The sequence below is a fragment of the Hylobates moloch genome, unplaced genomic scaffold (genome assembly GCF_009828535.3).
Source record: "Hylobates moloch isolate HMO894 unplaced genomic scaffold, HMol_V3 SCAFFOLD_16, whole genome shotgun sequence".
Taxonomy (NCBI): Eukaryota; Metazoa; Chordata; class Mammalia; order Primates; family Hylobatidae; genus Hylobates; species Hylobates moloch.
Genome location: NW_026652291.1, coordinates 16,973,992 through 16,988,646, shown reverse-complemented (window position 1 = coordinate 16,988,646; position 14,655 = coordinate 16,973,992). Strand labels below are relative to the sequence as shown.

The following is a 14,655-nucleotide window of genomic DNA, read 5'->3' as shown; positions in this document are numbered from 1 at the left end:
TATATATTTTACAGCCAAAGTGGTAATATGCAATATCATTATACTCTATTACGACTAAATGAAGACTCAAGAAAATAATCATGAGTACATCTTGGCCTTCTAAATTATTCTGAAATTATACTGAAGCCCAAGTAACTGAACTCCTCGTGTGGCTAGATTTTTGTTGTTGCTGTAGCATTTAACTTTCAGGAAGAGTCAAATGATAAGCCAATTTCAGGGATTGAAAGACAGTAGGAGGCACAAATTGAGATCACTGTCCACATGGATGAACTGCTTATCTCTTTTCTATTTACTATCCTGGACAATCGGATGCTATGAATACGATGCCTCTGAAACACAAATAAATATACTCTATTTTTAACTGGACTAATGTTTAGAAAGATTCAGCTATTCATTCAATGAATATTGATTGAATACCCACTACATGTCAATCACTGTTCTTGGAACTAGGAATAGAGCATTGAACAAGAGAACAAAATTCCTGCCCTCACGTAACTTAATTCCAGTAGGGAAAAACAGACAAATAAGCAAAATATATATTATGCCAGATACTGATAAGTGCTATGGAGAAAGATCTTGAATTATAAGATTAAGACAATATCAACATGTTTTTAAAGAGTAAACTAGGATTAAAGGGGAAATTTTAGTACAGTCACGTGTCCCTTAATGATGTGGGAATGCATCATTAGGCTATTGCATTGTGTGAACATCATGGAGTATACTTACACAAACCTAGATGGTATAGCCTCCTACACATTTAGGGCATGTGATACAGCCTATTGCTGCTAGGCTACAAACCTGTACAGCACGTTACTGTAGTGAATATTGTAGGCAACTGAAACACAATGGTATTTGTGTGTCTACATTTATGTAAACATAGGAAAGGTACAGTAAAAATGCAGTATTATAATCTTATGGGATCACTGTCTTATAAGCAGTCTGTCATTGACCAAAATGTCATATGCAGCACATGACTGTATGTGTGTATATAGATATATATTACCAACAAGAATGACGGGGATAATTGAGATGTTACTGCACAAAGTTTCAATACAGGCAAAAGCTAATGTGCTCTATGTGCTACCATATAAAAGGTTGTTTAGTTTATGACCCACATAACCAAAGATAAACCAGAACTTTTTATTCTTCAGTCACAGCCTGGGCTCATCACGAAAGGCAGCCGGCACTTCAATGGACTCATTGCCTCTACCTTTCTCCTTGCTTGGATGAAGAATCTGAATCTAGAAGCCCATCAAATTCATCTAACGGTAGTGCAAGCAGACATTGCTTTGGAAAATATCTCAGCAGAGAACTCTCCTGGGATGTATTTCATCACTCTGATACTTCCAACTCTGCCAGGGAACAAGCTCACCAAAGGCTTCTCATCAAATAGCTCTGCCCTAAACACCTCGGGGACTCCCCAACAGTGTCTTGCTGGCCTAATGACACTCATGTTCCTTCTCATGCTTATCTTTCTTTGCCTGACGTGAGTGCAAAAACCTATCTTAAGCAAGACAATTATAAAAATAAAAAAATTAAATGATAACAAATATCTCCAGAGTACTTACAACAACTACTGTCACATTTAGGAGGGCCACTCTGTGCCAGGCTGTCATTATTAAGGGCATGAGCTCCAGAGCAGGCCACCTGTCACTTGTCAAAGGTTATAAACTAGGAAGAAAGATGCTGTTCAAGGAGTCAGAACTACTCTAGCTGTGGTTTCTGCCATGTCACCATGAGCAATCACTTAACACCTTTGTGTCTCAGTTTTCCCATCAGTAAAATGGAGATGAGCATAACAGTGCCTCATATACGGGATTTTCGTGAAGATCAAAATAAGCAAAAACATTTAAAGCAGTTACAAAAGTGTCTCATGCAAACAAGTGCTCAAGTAATATGAGATCTTCTTATCATGGTTTTCTAGTCCCTTTAAACAGTATAAAATTTCATATTACATTTATTTAGTAGAGAAGATCCTACACTTAAATACTTCCTTCACTAATAGGATTCTATCTTTGGGAACTTTTCCTTTTCTTTCCTTTCTTTTTGAGACAGAGTCTCACTCTGTTGCCCAGGCTGGAGTGCAATGGCACAATCTCGAATCACTCCAACCTCCGCCTCCCACGTTCAAGCGATTCTCCTGCCTCAGCCTCCTGAGTAGCTGGGATTACAGGCATGCACCACCATGCCCAGCAATATTGTATTTTTAGTAGAGACAGGCTGTCTCCATGTTGGTCAGGCTGGTCCCGAATTCCCAACCTCAGGCGATCCGCCCACCTCGGCCTCCCAAAGTGCCGGGATTACAGGCATGAGCCACCACGCCTGGCCTTCTTTCCCTTTATTTCCTTTTAAAGTAAATAGACAATATCAACACTTGGATTGCTTTTCTTTTAGGAAAATGGCAATGGCTCCATGGAAAAGCAGTATATTGAGAGAAAAGTACTAAAACAAGAGCTGGAAGACCTGAATTCCAGCAGGGGGCTATCACCAACTAGCTGCCCTAGCCAGGCATTAGTTGTATAGCATCATACAGAGAAATCTGCATTCTATTGAAGGGTAGCAGACATTATACAAATAATAATAATACAATTTTAGACATAATCACTATTAAACATGCTTCATTTTTCTGTTATCATACTGTATAGTTTAAGTGTTATTTCCTTAAGTCACTAAACATAAATTTGACTTCAAAATAGGTGTCAATCACAAAAACACAGGCGAGTCAAGCATGCAGGTGTCTACATATTATTTGTAAGTGCAAAATACAAGGGAATGAGAAGGTTATTTTCTAGATATTTCATACCAAACTTGCAGGAAGAGAAAGGATGTTATGGTGAATATCTTAATTCTCAGCAGTGTGGCTCTGAACTCAGTTGCCTGACTTAACAATAATACCTCTCCAGTGATTTTTCTCCAACCCATTATTATCCCTCAGTACATTATTCCAACTAACAAATTTACATGATGAAACAGAAAGTGGAAATGGCTAAAGAATACTAAAAAAGAGCTGCCAGTTAATGAGTGTCCTATGGATGCTATTGGTCTTTGGTTCACTCCATCAATGAGATGGTGGGAGGAAACAAAGTTGATTATACACGGGGTTAAACATACGTAAAGCAAATAGCACAGGGCATGGCATATGGTCAATACCCAATACATAGCTGTCATTCTTACTATTACATGCAGCCATATCACATACAAAAGAGACAAATCTCAGGGAAGTTGGTTTCCTTAGTTCACACAGGTAGTCTGCAGGGATTTGAACCCAAGTCCATTGAGCACCAAAACTTTACCTCTTTGCTTCCAAAACCCCACTTTGCCAACTGTAGTTGAATCAAATGGTATAAAGTTCAATGTGCTGAAAATTCACTTGACATCGAGATTCATTTGACAAGTCAACAAAGTCTGAGCCGTGTAAGTAACTGTAACATAACAAGTTGTTTTTATTTTTATTTTTTTCTGGAGACAGGGTCTTGCTCTGCCACCCAGGTTAGAGTGCAGTGGCATGATCATGGCTCACTGCAGCCTTGCCTTCCTGGGCTCAAGTGATCCTCCCACCTCAGCCTCTAGAGTAGCTGGAACTACAGGCATATGCCACCATGCCAAGCTAATTTTTTAATTTTTTTGTATAGATAGGGTCTCACTATGTTCCCCAGGCTGGTGTTGAACTCCTGGACTCAAGCAATCTTACTGCCTTGGCCTGTCAAAGTGCTATGATTACAGGCATGAGCCACCTTGCCCGGCCAATAAGTTGTTTTTAGATTCACATGAGCTTGCTACTCAGCATGAGGTTACTCATATATTTTCTTAGCCTACTCAGTCAAAACTTACTTAAAATAACAAAACTACTCTGCCCCATTTATAAATCTCAACACTATACACATTTTAATGATCATATTTGGGTAATCTACTATAGAAAGTGGTACAAACCCTTGATAGGAAGTTATTTCTACTACATGCTGACAATCCTCATGAAGGATTTGTGACATACATAGTTTCTTCTAGTAATATTGGCATCTTAGGCAAAAATTTAAATTGCCTGTGTACGTTCTGTCAATTCATTAAAAGATAAAGGAAATCTAAGTGACGTTTGTTTATGAACAAATTGCTCAGAGAACTGAATAGGAAATATTTGCTAAATTGGCATACTGTTAAAAGAATGATGAATCCTTGTTAATAGAAAAGAAAATGCCATATTCACATAAGGTGTGTATCTGACAAGAAGAATGATACAGAGGGCTCAACAATTGGCCTGGGAACTTGATTAATGTATAAAGGAAGAATGAATCATCCATTCAATTCCTGAAAATGCGTCACATACCTGCTGCCTAGCAGGGAAGACAGACATGGATCTACCATCAGCAGTACAGTGGGGGAATTCCCACCCATGACCTCCCCTCTGTCCCCCTGAAAGGGGCTTTTTCCTTAATAGTAAGTTGTCCCACTGAGGAATGAATGGCCCTTCCTGAGACCTAAAGATGAAAGCCAAAGAAAAAAAGGGCATTTGTAGCAGAAGGGTCAGCGAGGAGAGGAACTATATTCAGAGGCAAATTATTATTTTTTAACCATGAAGGTCTTGAATTGTTCACAAATATTCCATCCTTCCAGTGTCTTTCACTCTGGGAAGTAGAAGACCAGGGAAGAAAGATCCTGCTCTGTGACAAGGGGAGAGAAAGGGAAAGACTGCCTTAACCAGGAAGCCTTCAGGCCCACAGCCTAGGCCCATGGATGGACTTGGGGGAGAGAGTGGCTATGAACCACCTGAAATTGTATACAAAATTCTGTGTTTTCATCAGATCTCAAAGGGGTCCATGACCGCCATAAATTTAAAGGTCAAAGTTCGAGCAGAAGTCTGACATAAAATCTCAAATCCTGGGTCTTTTGCTTATTAGCTATGTAATCACTCAAACTTTTCATAATTTTAGTTTCCTAATTTGAAAATGGAAAAGATAATGCAATGCCTAACTCATTGTGAAGATTAAATGAGGCAAATTAAGCTTCCAGCACAATAATGCTCATTTACCCAAATGAAGACAGCAGAAAGTCAAAGTTTGTAGACATATTAGAAGGAATGGAATCTGAAACTATACACCAATGACAGTGACAGCACTTAGAGCCCCCAAAACACCATCCGTTCCCTCATGTCCACCATTTTGTAACTCACCTTACAAATCTCGAATAAGTAAATTCATGCTTAATTCCACATGGTCCTGAGACTACACTACTGTGACAGACTGATGGTAAGAAAATAAGGACATCTGGTATCTCAAGGGAAAAATCCAATACTGGAGGGAAAACATCTTAGACTACTAGCCTTTAAGTTCATTAGGCACTAAGCCTAGGTTGAATAATACTCCATTCTTCAAATAAACAGGTTTCCAAATTCTGCAATAACTTGTGATTATAGAATAGACTTTAAAATGCATATCCTCCATGTTTGTATGTGTAATTTCCATACTTATTTATATGGCTAATTCTTAATTTCCTAGACCAAAGAAGAAAAGTAACAGAAAACCTAAACATCAAGAAAAATCCCTGATCATTTATAATTGGTGTTAGACTTGGGAAAGCTTTCTCTATCTAGGTGACAGGCCAACCAACCTAACATTATATTTGCTTCAGATGGTCCAGTAGCTCTAACTGAAAATATTCACAGATTCTTGTCTCTACCTCAGTCTTATTTGTTTTATAACATACATACCTAAATGAATAACTATTCGGCCCAAAAGGTAAAAAAGTTTCTGGGTACTAGACTTTTATTTTACGCATATATCAGCTATTTTTAGAGTCCAAATGAAAACAGCTAGTACACAAGGAAATAAGCATGAAATTCTTGATGTCTACTCAGATAACCGTCAAGATAAGGTCAGTGGATATTTGGAATACCTAAGACACTAATTTAAAATAAAACACTTTGATGGCCAAGAACACTTTCTAAAGTTGTGCTTGAGGGTTATGGTTTGCGTTATATGCTTGATTCCTCTCTAGTCTAACAAATCCCCTAGCGAAAAAATATCCCCATCTGCCATAATGTGCTTTGAGAAGTATCTGTTCAAAGTCCAGTGAGGAAGCCGACACTCCCTTGACACAGCAATCTTACCTCAGGGAGCCACTACAACTAGATCACTTTCTAAGTGTTTCAGAAGAAGCTCCAAAGTGAAAAAGAAGAGTCTAAAGAAAAGGGTGCTTTTCTATCTGTATACAAAACTTTGGAAATGTTTAACTCTCCAGGAAATAAAATCAGAGCAAACAAAGGCTGACTTAATTGTACTGCTGTCCATGTTTATCAATCTAAATTCAAAACTAAACTCTAAATTTTTAAATTAAGTAAACATTTATTTAGCAACAACATAGTGTAAGGTGCAAGGCACTATTCCAGACCCTGGCAATGCTCCAGTCAACAAGAGTCCTACTTTGATGGAGCTTACATTCTATGGAACAAAAACTTGATGTTGTGTGTAACACACTGAACGCACAATTTAAAAAACATTTCGTAAAGATCTATGATAAACCAAAGCCTATAATTAAGAAATGAGAGGCCACTATATACATTTTGCTAGACTTTCATCTTCAACAAAATACCCTGGAGGTAATTTTCAGCAGTGGCTCAGTATTTAACTCAACTTCAAAACAATAGTTATGTATGAAGGCCATATATGGGAACAACAATAAAGAGGGCCAGCATGCACATACCCACCTCAGAAACAGCTGAAAGAAAACTGTCCTCTAAGTTATAAAACTAACACAATATACCATAGCAAAAACATGAAAAAAATAACCTTGAAGAGACTTCCATGGTTTCAGAACTTCCCCATATCCTGAGGATTAAAAACTTTTTAGACCAGGTGCAGTGGCTCATGTCTGCAATCCCAGCACTTTGGGAGGCCAAGGTGGGTGGATCACCTGAGGTCAGGAGTTCGAGACCAGCTTGGCCAACATAGTGAAACCCCATCTCTACTAAAAATACAAAAATTAACCAGGAGTGGTGGCAGGTGCCTGTAATCCGAGCTACTTGGGAGGCTGAGGTGAGAGAATCGCTTGAACCCGGAGGGCGGAAGTTGCAGTGAGCCAAGATCGCGCCATTTGCACTCCAGCCTGGGCAAAGAGCAAGACTCCATCTCACCAAAAAAAAAAAAAAAAAAGAAAAGAATTCCTATGAAGAGAATTTGGTCAGTTACTACAACACAGGGATAGGAGTCACTAATAACAATAACATAACATCAACAACAATGGTAATAAAGATGAACACTTATTCAGAGTTTCCCAAATACCAGGTCCTTTGCTAAATGTTTTACATTTAACACTGAATCCTCATAACCACTATCAAGTAGGTACTATTATTATCCCCAAATTACAGATGAAAAATCAATGAACTTGGGAAATTAAGTGATTTAATAATTACTTAAATGACAGCACTTGGATGCAACCTAGGTGTTTCTGACTACTGCAGACTGTCTTAACCACTTTACTAAGCAGCCATCTCAAAAGGCAACAGGCACTGAAGCACCGCCCAGAGGAAAGGGTGCCCTGACTCAAAGTAATTTGGTCCTGGAGGCAGCAATTATCTGCTTATAAAAATATGTACTTTTTCTTTTCTTTTCTTTTCTTTTCTTTTTTTGAGACAGAGTCTCACTCTGTCCCCCAGGCTCGAGTACAGTGGCGCAATCTCGGCTCATTGCAACCTCTGCCTCTCCGATTCAAGTGATTCTGCTGTCTCAGCCTTAGCCTCCCAAATAGTTGGGACTACAGGCATACACTACCACATCCCGGTAATTTTTTTGTATTCTTAGTAGAGATGGGGTTTCACCATGTTCGCCAGGCCAGGCTGGTCTTGAACTCCTGACCTCAGGTGATCCGCCTACCTCGGCCTCCCAAAGTGCTGGGATTATATGCGTGAGCCACCGCGCCTGGCCGACTTATGAAAATATCTACTTTTTCAAGGCAACACCTCTTCTGATTCCATGTTCACCAAGAAACTTCCGGTTTGTTCTGGTTCCCATGTGCCCTAACTATAGGAAAATCTTGGCCTAGGCAGAAGGCACACATACCTGGGACCCTTGGCAGTTCCTTAGTGCTTATAAATTACTAAACTTGGGTCCTGGTTTTACACATCATTTTTAGCAAGCTAGATTAAATCAGGTCTTCCTATGACATGACATTTTTGAGCCTGACTCTTGCACTCTGGACTGATTCCATCAAGGTGATGCTCCAGGCAGTGGCCATGCCCAGGTGGCACCCTCTTGTCTCACCACCTCCTTCAAGCCTCTACAGCATATACTTTTAAAATTGGAGAGAATTTTCTAGCTCCCCTTAAATTCCATAAGGACTCACAGCCTCTCTTGAAAAAAATGTTTGAAACTCCGAAGAATGATAGGCAGGGAATTCCAACAGCTTTGAGAAACTACTGCTATAACGAACAGCAATATTTTCCTAAGGGAATAATTCATTTTTCCCATTTTTAAAAGTTACTTTGGCTCATGCCTGTAATCCCAGCACTTTGGGAGGCCGAGGCAGGCGGATCACGAGGTCAGGAGATCGAGACCATCCTGGCTAACACGGTAAAACCCCGTCTCTACTAAAAAATACAAAAAATTAGCCGGGCATGGTGGGGTGCACTGTAGTCCCAGTTACTTGGGAGGCTGAGACAGGAGAATGGCATGAACCTGGGAGACAGAGGTTGCAGTGAGCCGAGATCACTCCACTGCACTCCATCCTGGGCAATAGAGCGAGACTCTGTCTCAAAAAAAAAAAAAAGTTACTTTCTGTAGTTCAAATATGGTGAATTTAGAAGAAAGTTAGCAACCTAAGTTAACTATATTGGATACATGTGTATTAACCATGTTGCTTTTAATTTAATATAAAATATCTTAGACACTTGTAAAAATATGAGGGCTAAAAATACAAGCAAACAAAAAAATACCCATATACCCAGTGTAAGAAACACTACTGATATAGCTGAAACCCCGGGGTATAGTGTTATAATAATACTATTGTGCAGCCTTTGTAACTGTCATTATAGGGCCGGGCACGGTGGCTCACTCCTGTAATCCCAGCACTTTGGGAGGCCAAGGTGGACAGATCACCTGAGGTGAGGAGTTCAAGACCAGCCTGGTCAACATGATAAAACCCTGTCTCTACTTAAAAAAATATATATATATATACAAAAATTAGCCGGGCGTGGTGGTAGGCACCTATAATCCCAGCTACTGGGGAGGCTGAGGCAGGAGAATCGCTTGGACCCAGGAGACAGACGTTGCAGTGAACCGAGATCGCGCCATTGCACTCCAGCCTGGGCAATAAGAGTGAAACTCCATCTCAAAAAAAAAAAAAAAAAAAAATTGTCATTATAGAAGTGAAATGGCATTCAATTAAGCAAGAGTAAAGACTTTTCCCTCCATTTATATTTGGACAGTAGCAAAGTTTTTCACCCAAATCTATATGCTATAATTCCAGATTTGCTTGATGGGAGAACAGTGCAAGAAACCAACATACTGATATTTCTTGGTATGAATCATACAGAGACTATATGTACAAACTAGAAACAGGTGTGACCCCACTCAGATTATTTCTGAACAGTCATTTGTTAAGATTAGGCCTGACACCTGAGCCATCTGTTTATATGCTACAGAGCAGAGCTTCTGGGGCTTTCAAAGGAAAAGTTTGCTATACAAACTTTCTACCCATGACTGTTACTAAATGTCGGAAATTGTGGGACAGACTCTCCAAAGGCAAAACATTTTCTAGGGACCATGCCTGTTTCCTCTTCTGTTAAAAATCAGGCTCAAAATATACCCACAGCTATATAAAGTTACTTGTTCCCTGAGACTGGTAACTTCTAACAAGGGATGGCAATTTCTCTGGACTTATTAACAGAAGGAACGCAATGCCTGTGGGTTCAGTTCTCCCTGTATTTACTGAACACATTCCACACCTGGTATAAAAATAAATAAACCACAGTTCCTCAAGAAGTTGACTCTCTAGGCGTTATAGACGGACCTGGTGCATGAGGAAGAAAATTACAGGAAGAAGAAACTATAACAGGAAAAAAAAAAAAGTCGAAGCAAGCAAAGTAAATAAATAAATAGAATATGCCACTAAGCCAGGCAAGGTGGCACGTGCCTGTAATCCCACCTACTCAGGAGGTTTAGGCAGGAAGATAACTAGAGGAAACAACTCCCAGACCAGCCTGGGCAACGTAGCAAGACTCCATCTCAAAAATACAAGTTAAAAAAAAAATTAGCTGGGTGTGGTGGTGTGTACCTGTAGTCCCAGCTCCTGGCAGGCTAAGGCAAAAGGATCACTTGAGCCTAGGTGTTTGAGGATGCATTGAGCTACGATAGTGCCACTGTACTCCAGCCTGTGTGATGGAGTGAGACCCCATCCCTAAAAAAGAATAAATGCAAATAAGCAGGGACTGGTTACTGAGGCCTGCTGTTGTGGTTTTCTTTCTTCTTCTTGGGCAATTTCATCTCAGTTTCCTTCCAACACTCTCCCCTCCTCTAATCTACCATGAGGGGTCTGCGATGTCCTCTTTTTCTCCCCTGGAGAGCCTCATACCATCTTCTGGCTTTAATGAAGTCACTTAGGCTGATACTTCCCAATATCTTCCCTCCAACCTGGATCTCATGCCTGAACTCCAGATCAGCAAATCCATCTATCTATTCAACACCTCCAACTGGCAACTTAAACTCAGTATTTCTAAAACCGAACTCACCACATGCTCCTCCTTGCCCCTAATAGATCTGCACTTCCTTTCACGTTTCCTCTCTGTTATAGCCCCACCATCTACTGAAAACCTGAATATCAACCAGGACCCATGCTAACCCTTCCCTATGACTCGGTAGGTCCTGAGTATCTCCAGATTCCAACCACCTGTCTCCAACCCTATCCAACTCCAGGTGGCAACCATCTGTACCTGAACCACTTCCCTCAAATCATTCTCCAAAGGGCTCACTTCACAGAAACAATAGTACCACACCTGTTTACACCCTCGTTAACTTCCCCACTACCCTCAGGATAAATCCAAATCCTTTAATAAAAAATCCTCATTGTGTGGCCCTTACAGTCAGCCTTTCCTCCACGTACTTCAGGCTTCAGGCAGACCAGCTGCCTCTGCGTCTTTGGCCCTGTGCAGTTCTCTTTGTTGGAACTCTGCCAGCCCTTGATAGGACTCCCTTGCCCCATCCTCAGGTCACAGCTCAGAATCAACTTCACTGAGCAGCCTTCCCTTTGCTGCACCTCCCTCTGGCTATAGCACACCCTCTACTTCCCTTATCACAGTATGCATCATGCCTGTTTTCTTATTGGCAACAACACTAGGGTGAGCTTCCAAGTATGTATGTGCTTGGCACTTATGCATCTTCAATACTGAGTGATCATATAAGTGATTGGATGGTCACCAGGAGCAAAGTTCATCTATTCCTGACTTTTTAGGTGGAATAGCCAGTTTCTCTAACTTTCCCTTACCCCAGAACCAGGTAGCCAAAGGTAGGGAGGGTCCTAGGTTTAATTAGAGACCTTTCTTCACAGGCCTTGCATAACATTTTACATTTAAGACATTATATAGATACGTGAGTACTCCATAACTTCCTACCAACTAGATTAGGGGTTTCCTGGGCAAACCTTCCAATCAGTACTCCAATAGACTAGTTAGCAGAGCTTATGACCTTATGCTACTCTGAGAATTAGGTGTCACAGTTATCCCCATGGTTCAGATGGAGAACTGGGGCTCAGAGATATCACATAACTTGCCCAAAGTAACAGAAGCAGATGGTGAGGAAACTAGAACTCAAACTGAGTTCAGGCAATATGTCTCTAGAACCTTGATCTGGCCTGTAAGAATATAGTCAATGAATTTTCTGTTTACTCAATGAACGTTGAAAGAATGAAGTCAGGAACCGGACATGGTGGCACATGCCTATCGCAGGAGCATCGCTTGAGCCTAGGAATTTGAGACCAACCTGGGCAACACAGCTAGACCTTGTCTCTAAAAAAAAAAGAAAATGAACAAAAAAGAAAGAATGAAGTCAGTAAACTGTACTAGAGATCAGGATGACCCTTGGGGATATATTAGAAAATGGAAATTTGAACAACCCAAAGTATATTCACATTTGATTCTGGATTACATTAGGGGGGAATATAAACATATTCAAAATAAGCACCATTAGTTCTTATAGGGCACCCCAAGGGAAGACTTCTTGCTCTAATCTATTCCTGCTTCACGAGGAGGGGACTACAGGCTCAACTCAGACATCCCAGCCAGGGACACACAGTGAGTGGCCAGTGGGCTAGAACATACAGCCAGCATGCGGGCCAGAGAAGCCTGCAGTGTTTGTTGTTGTTGTTGTTGTTTCTGAGGCAGAGTTTCACTCTTGTTGCCCAGGCTGGAGTGCAGTGGTGTGATCTCAGCTCACTGCAACCTCCACCTCCTGGGTACAAGCGATTCTCCTGCCTCAGCCTCCCCAGTAGCTGGGATTACAGGCGCCCACCACCACGCCCAGCTAATTTTTTTTTTTTTTTTTTTTTTGAGCTGCTGTCTTGCTCTGTAGCCCAGGCTGGAGTGCAGTGGCACGATCTCGGCTCACTGCAGCCTCTGCCTCCCACATTCAAGCAATTCTTCTGCCTCAGCCTCCCGAGTAGCTGGGACTACAGGTGCCTGCCACCACACCCTACAGGCGCCCACCACCACGTCCGGCTAATTTTTGCATTTTTAGTAGAGATGGGGGTTTCACCATATTGGCCAGGCTGATCTCGAACTCCTGACCTTGTGATTCGCCCGCCTCGGCCTCCCAAAGTGCTGGGATTACAGGCGTGAGCCACCCGCGCCCGGCCTGCAGTGTCTTTAGGTGGCTTACCTCCCGCAGCTCCAGCCTCTGGGCCACGGCCTCGAGGCTCTCCTGGCCAGTGCTCTCCACGGACAGGGTGAACTCCACAAACTCGTTATTAAGCAGCTGGATCCGGGCAACCAGGCAGCTCTTGCTGGACACCGTGTAGCGCCGGGTGCGTTTCAGTTTCAACCCAAATGGCAGTGGCATCTTCTTCTTTCTTCAAGAGTGGAGGAGCAAAGAGGGAAAAGCTACCCCCACCAACCCAGTGGTAGTGACGCCAGGAGAAAGCGATCCTCTCCAGATGGGACGAGCACTGTCCGGCCTCCAGTTGCTCAGCCAGCAGCCGCTGCCGCCATTAAAAAGCAACGGAGTCTCCAATGGCCCGAGGAAGTGAGCATTGACGCCAGCGCTGGGGAAAGAGGAACGCCGTTAGTTAAGCAAAGATAACGCTGGGCTTTACTTATATAAAGAAAAGCCAGTCAAGCTGTGTCCAAAGAATAAGCCGCTCCTCTCCGCTGGAAAAAAGAAGGCACTAACAGGACCGGGAGGCAGGGTGGAATTTTATTTGAGTTGTGTTGGGCTCAGGGTCAGACTCCACCCTTCACTGTATCCTACAAATACGGATAGCAAACTGGGCCATCGTCAGGATTAAATGAGATAATGGCCAGCACTACTGTAATTCCAAATTTAGTAGTTAGTATTCGTGGTCCTCTTCCTATTTTGGATAAGGTGTTGTTTTTTCATAGGTAACTCTTTCAGGTTGTAATACTCCAAATGTCAGAGTTCTTTAGTCCTTAAGTGAGAAAAGTGCAAAATACCCCCAAAAGAGCTAGGTTCCAATCCCAATCCCTTTAGAAAATTAACCCTGAAGGAAAATGGGAGGAATAATCCCCATTAAGAATGGCAGGTGTGTGGTTCAAACGCGGTGAGGTGCCTAACAAGCGCTTGTGGAAGTATTTACGTCATCAAATTGATTTACTGATAAACATCATAAAAGACCCAAAAACGTTCGTTATCCATTTACCACTAGAAGAGTGGCAGTTCTGAAAATCCAGACCTCGGCCCCTGTCCAGGGTGGGGACGCCCAAACAGGCCTTCACCTAAGCGGAGCCGCGGCCCAGAAGGGGAGGTGGGCGAGACCTACCACGCCATCCTGAATTAATGAGCGGCCGGGGGGCAACAAACCCAAGAAGCCCACGGGGCCTTGGGGCACTCAGGCCCCAGCTTCTCCCGCGTCCTCCCCTTGGGAAGAGCACGCGGCGTTGCCAGGCCAACCAGTAGACTCGGAGGCCCCGGAACCCTCTTTCTGCAGCCGCGTTTCTGGACGGACGCGCTCTAAAAGGACCGGTCCCTTGGCTACCGAAGGGAACATTTAAAGGGACCAGCGCGAGCCCTACTGGCGGTGGAGAGGTTGGGCGGGCCCCGTGGGATGCCCGCTTTGGAGCCACAGTACCTCAAAATACGCTCCTTACAACGTGTTTTATAGAGCTCCTTACAACGTCTCGCTATGCCACCCAGGCTGGAGTGCAGTGGCGCCATCGTAGCTCACCGGAGCCTCGAACACCTGGGCTCAAGGGATCCTCCCGGCTCAGCCTCTCGAGTAGCTGGGACCACAGGTGCGCGCCACCACGCCGGGCTCTAACAGAGTTTTTAACCAGACCTGTTGATGGTAACTTCTGGGCCGAGGCAAATGGGGGCGAGCACCAGCTGGGGATTTTTATATCAGCTGGATTAGTTTTTTCTCCCTAAACGAGTCTACAAAATCCCGCATATTTCCAGGGTCCTGAGACGGTTCCCCACCTTCCTTCTGCGCAGAGATTGCCTGCTG

General features: G+C 42.6%; 1 protein-coding gene across 1 annotated transcript in view; it reads right to left on the bottom strand.

Annotated features, from left to right (window-relative positions):
* Positions 1–14,060, bottom strand: part of PTPN21 (protein tyrosine phosphatase non-receptor type 21) — an 85,281-nt gene extending 71,221 nt beyond the window's left edge. Inside the window, exons 1-2 of the mRNA XM_058429566.1 lie at positions 13,852–14,060; positions 12,855–13,236 (exon numbers count right to left, since the gene is read on the bottom strand). Of these exons, the coding sequence (XP_058285549.1) occupies positions 12,855–13,034 (180 nt within the window). The 5' untranslated portion in view covers positions 13,035–13,236; positions 13,852–14,060. The remainder of the gene's footprint in view (positions 1–12,854; positions 13,237–13,851) is intronic.
* Positions 14,061–14,655: the final 595 nt, after the last annotated feature.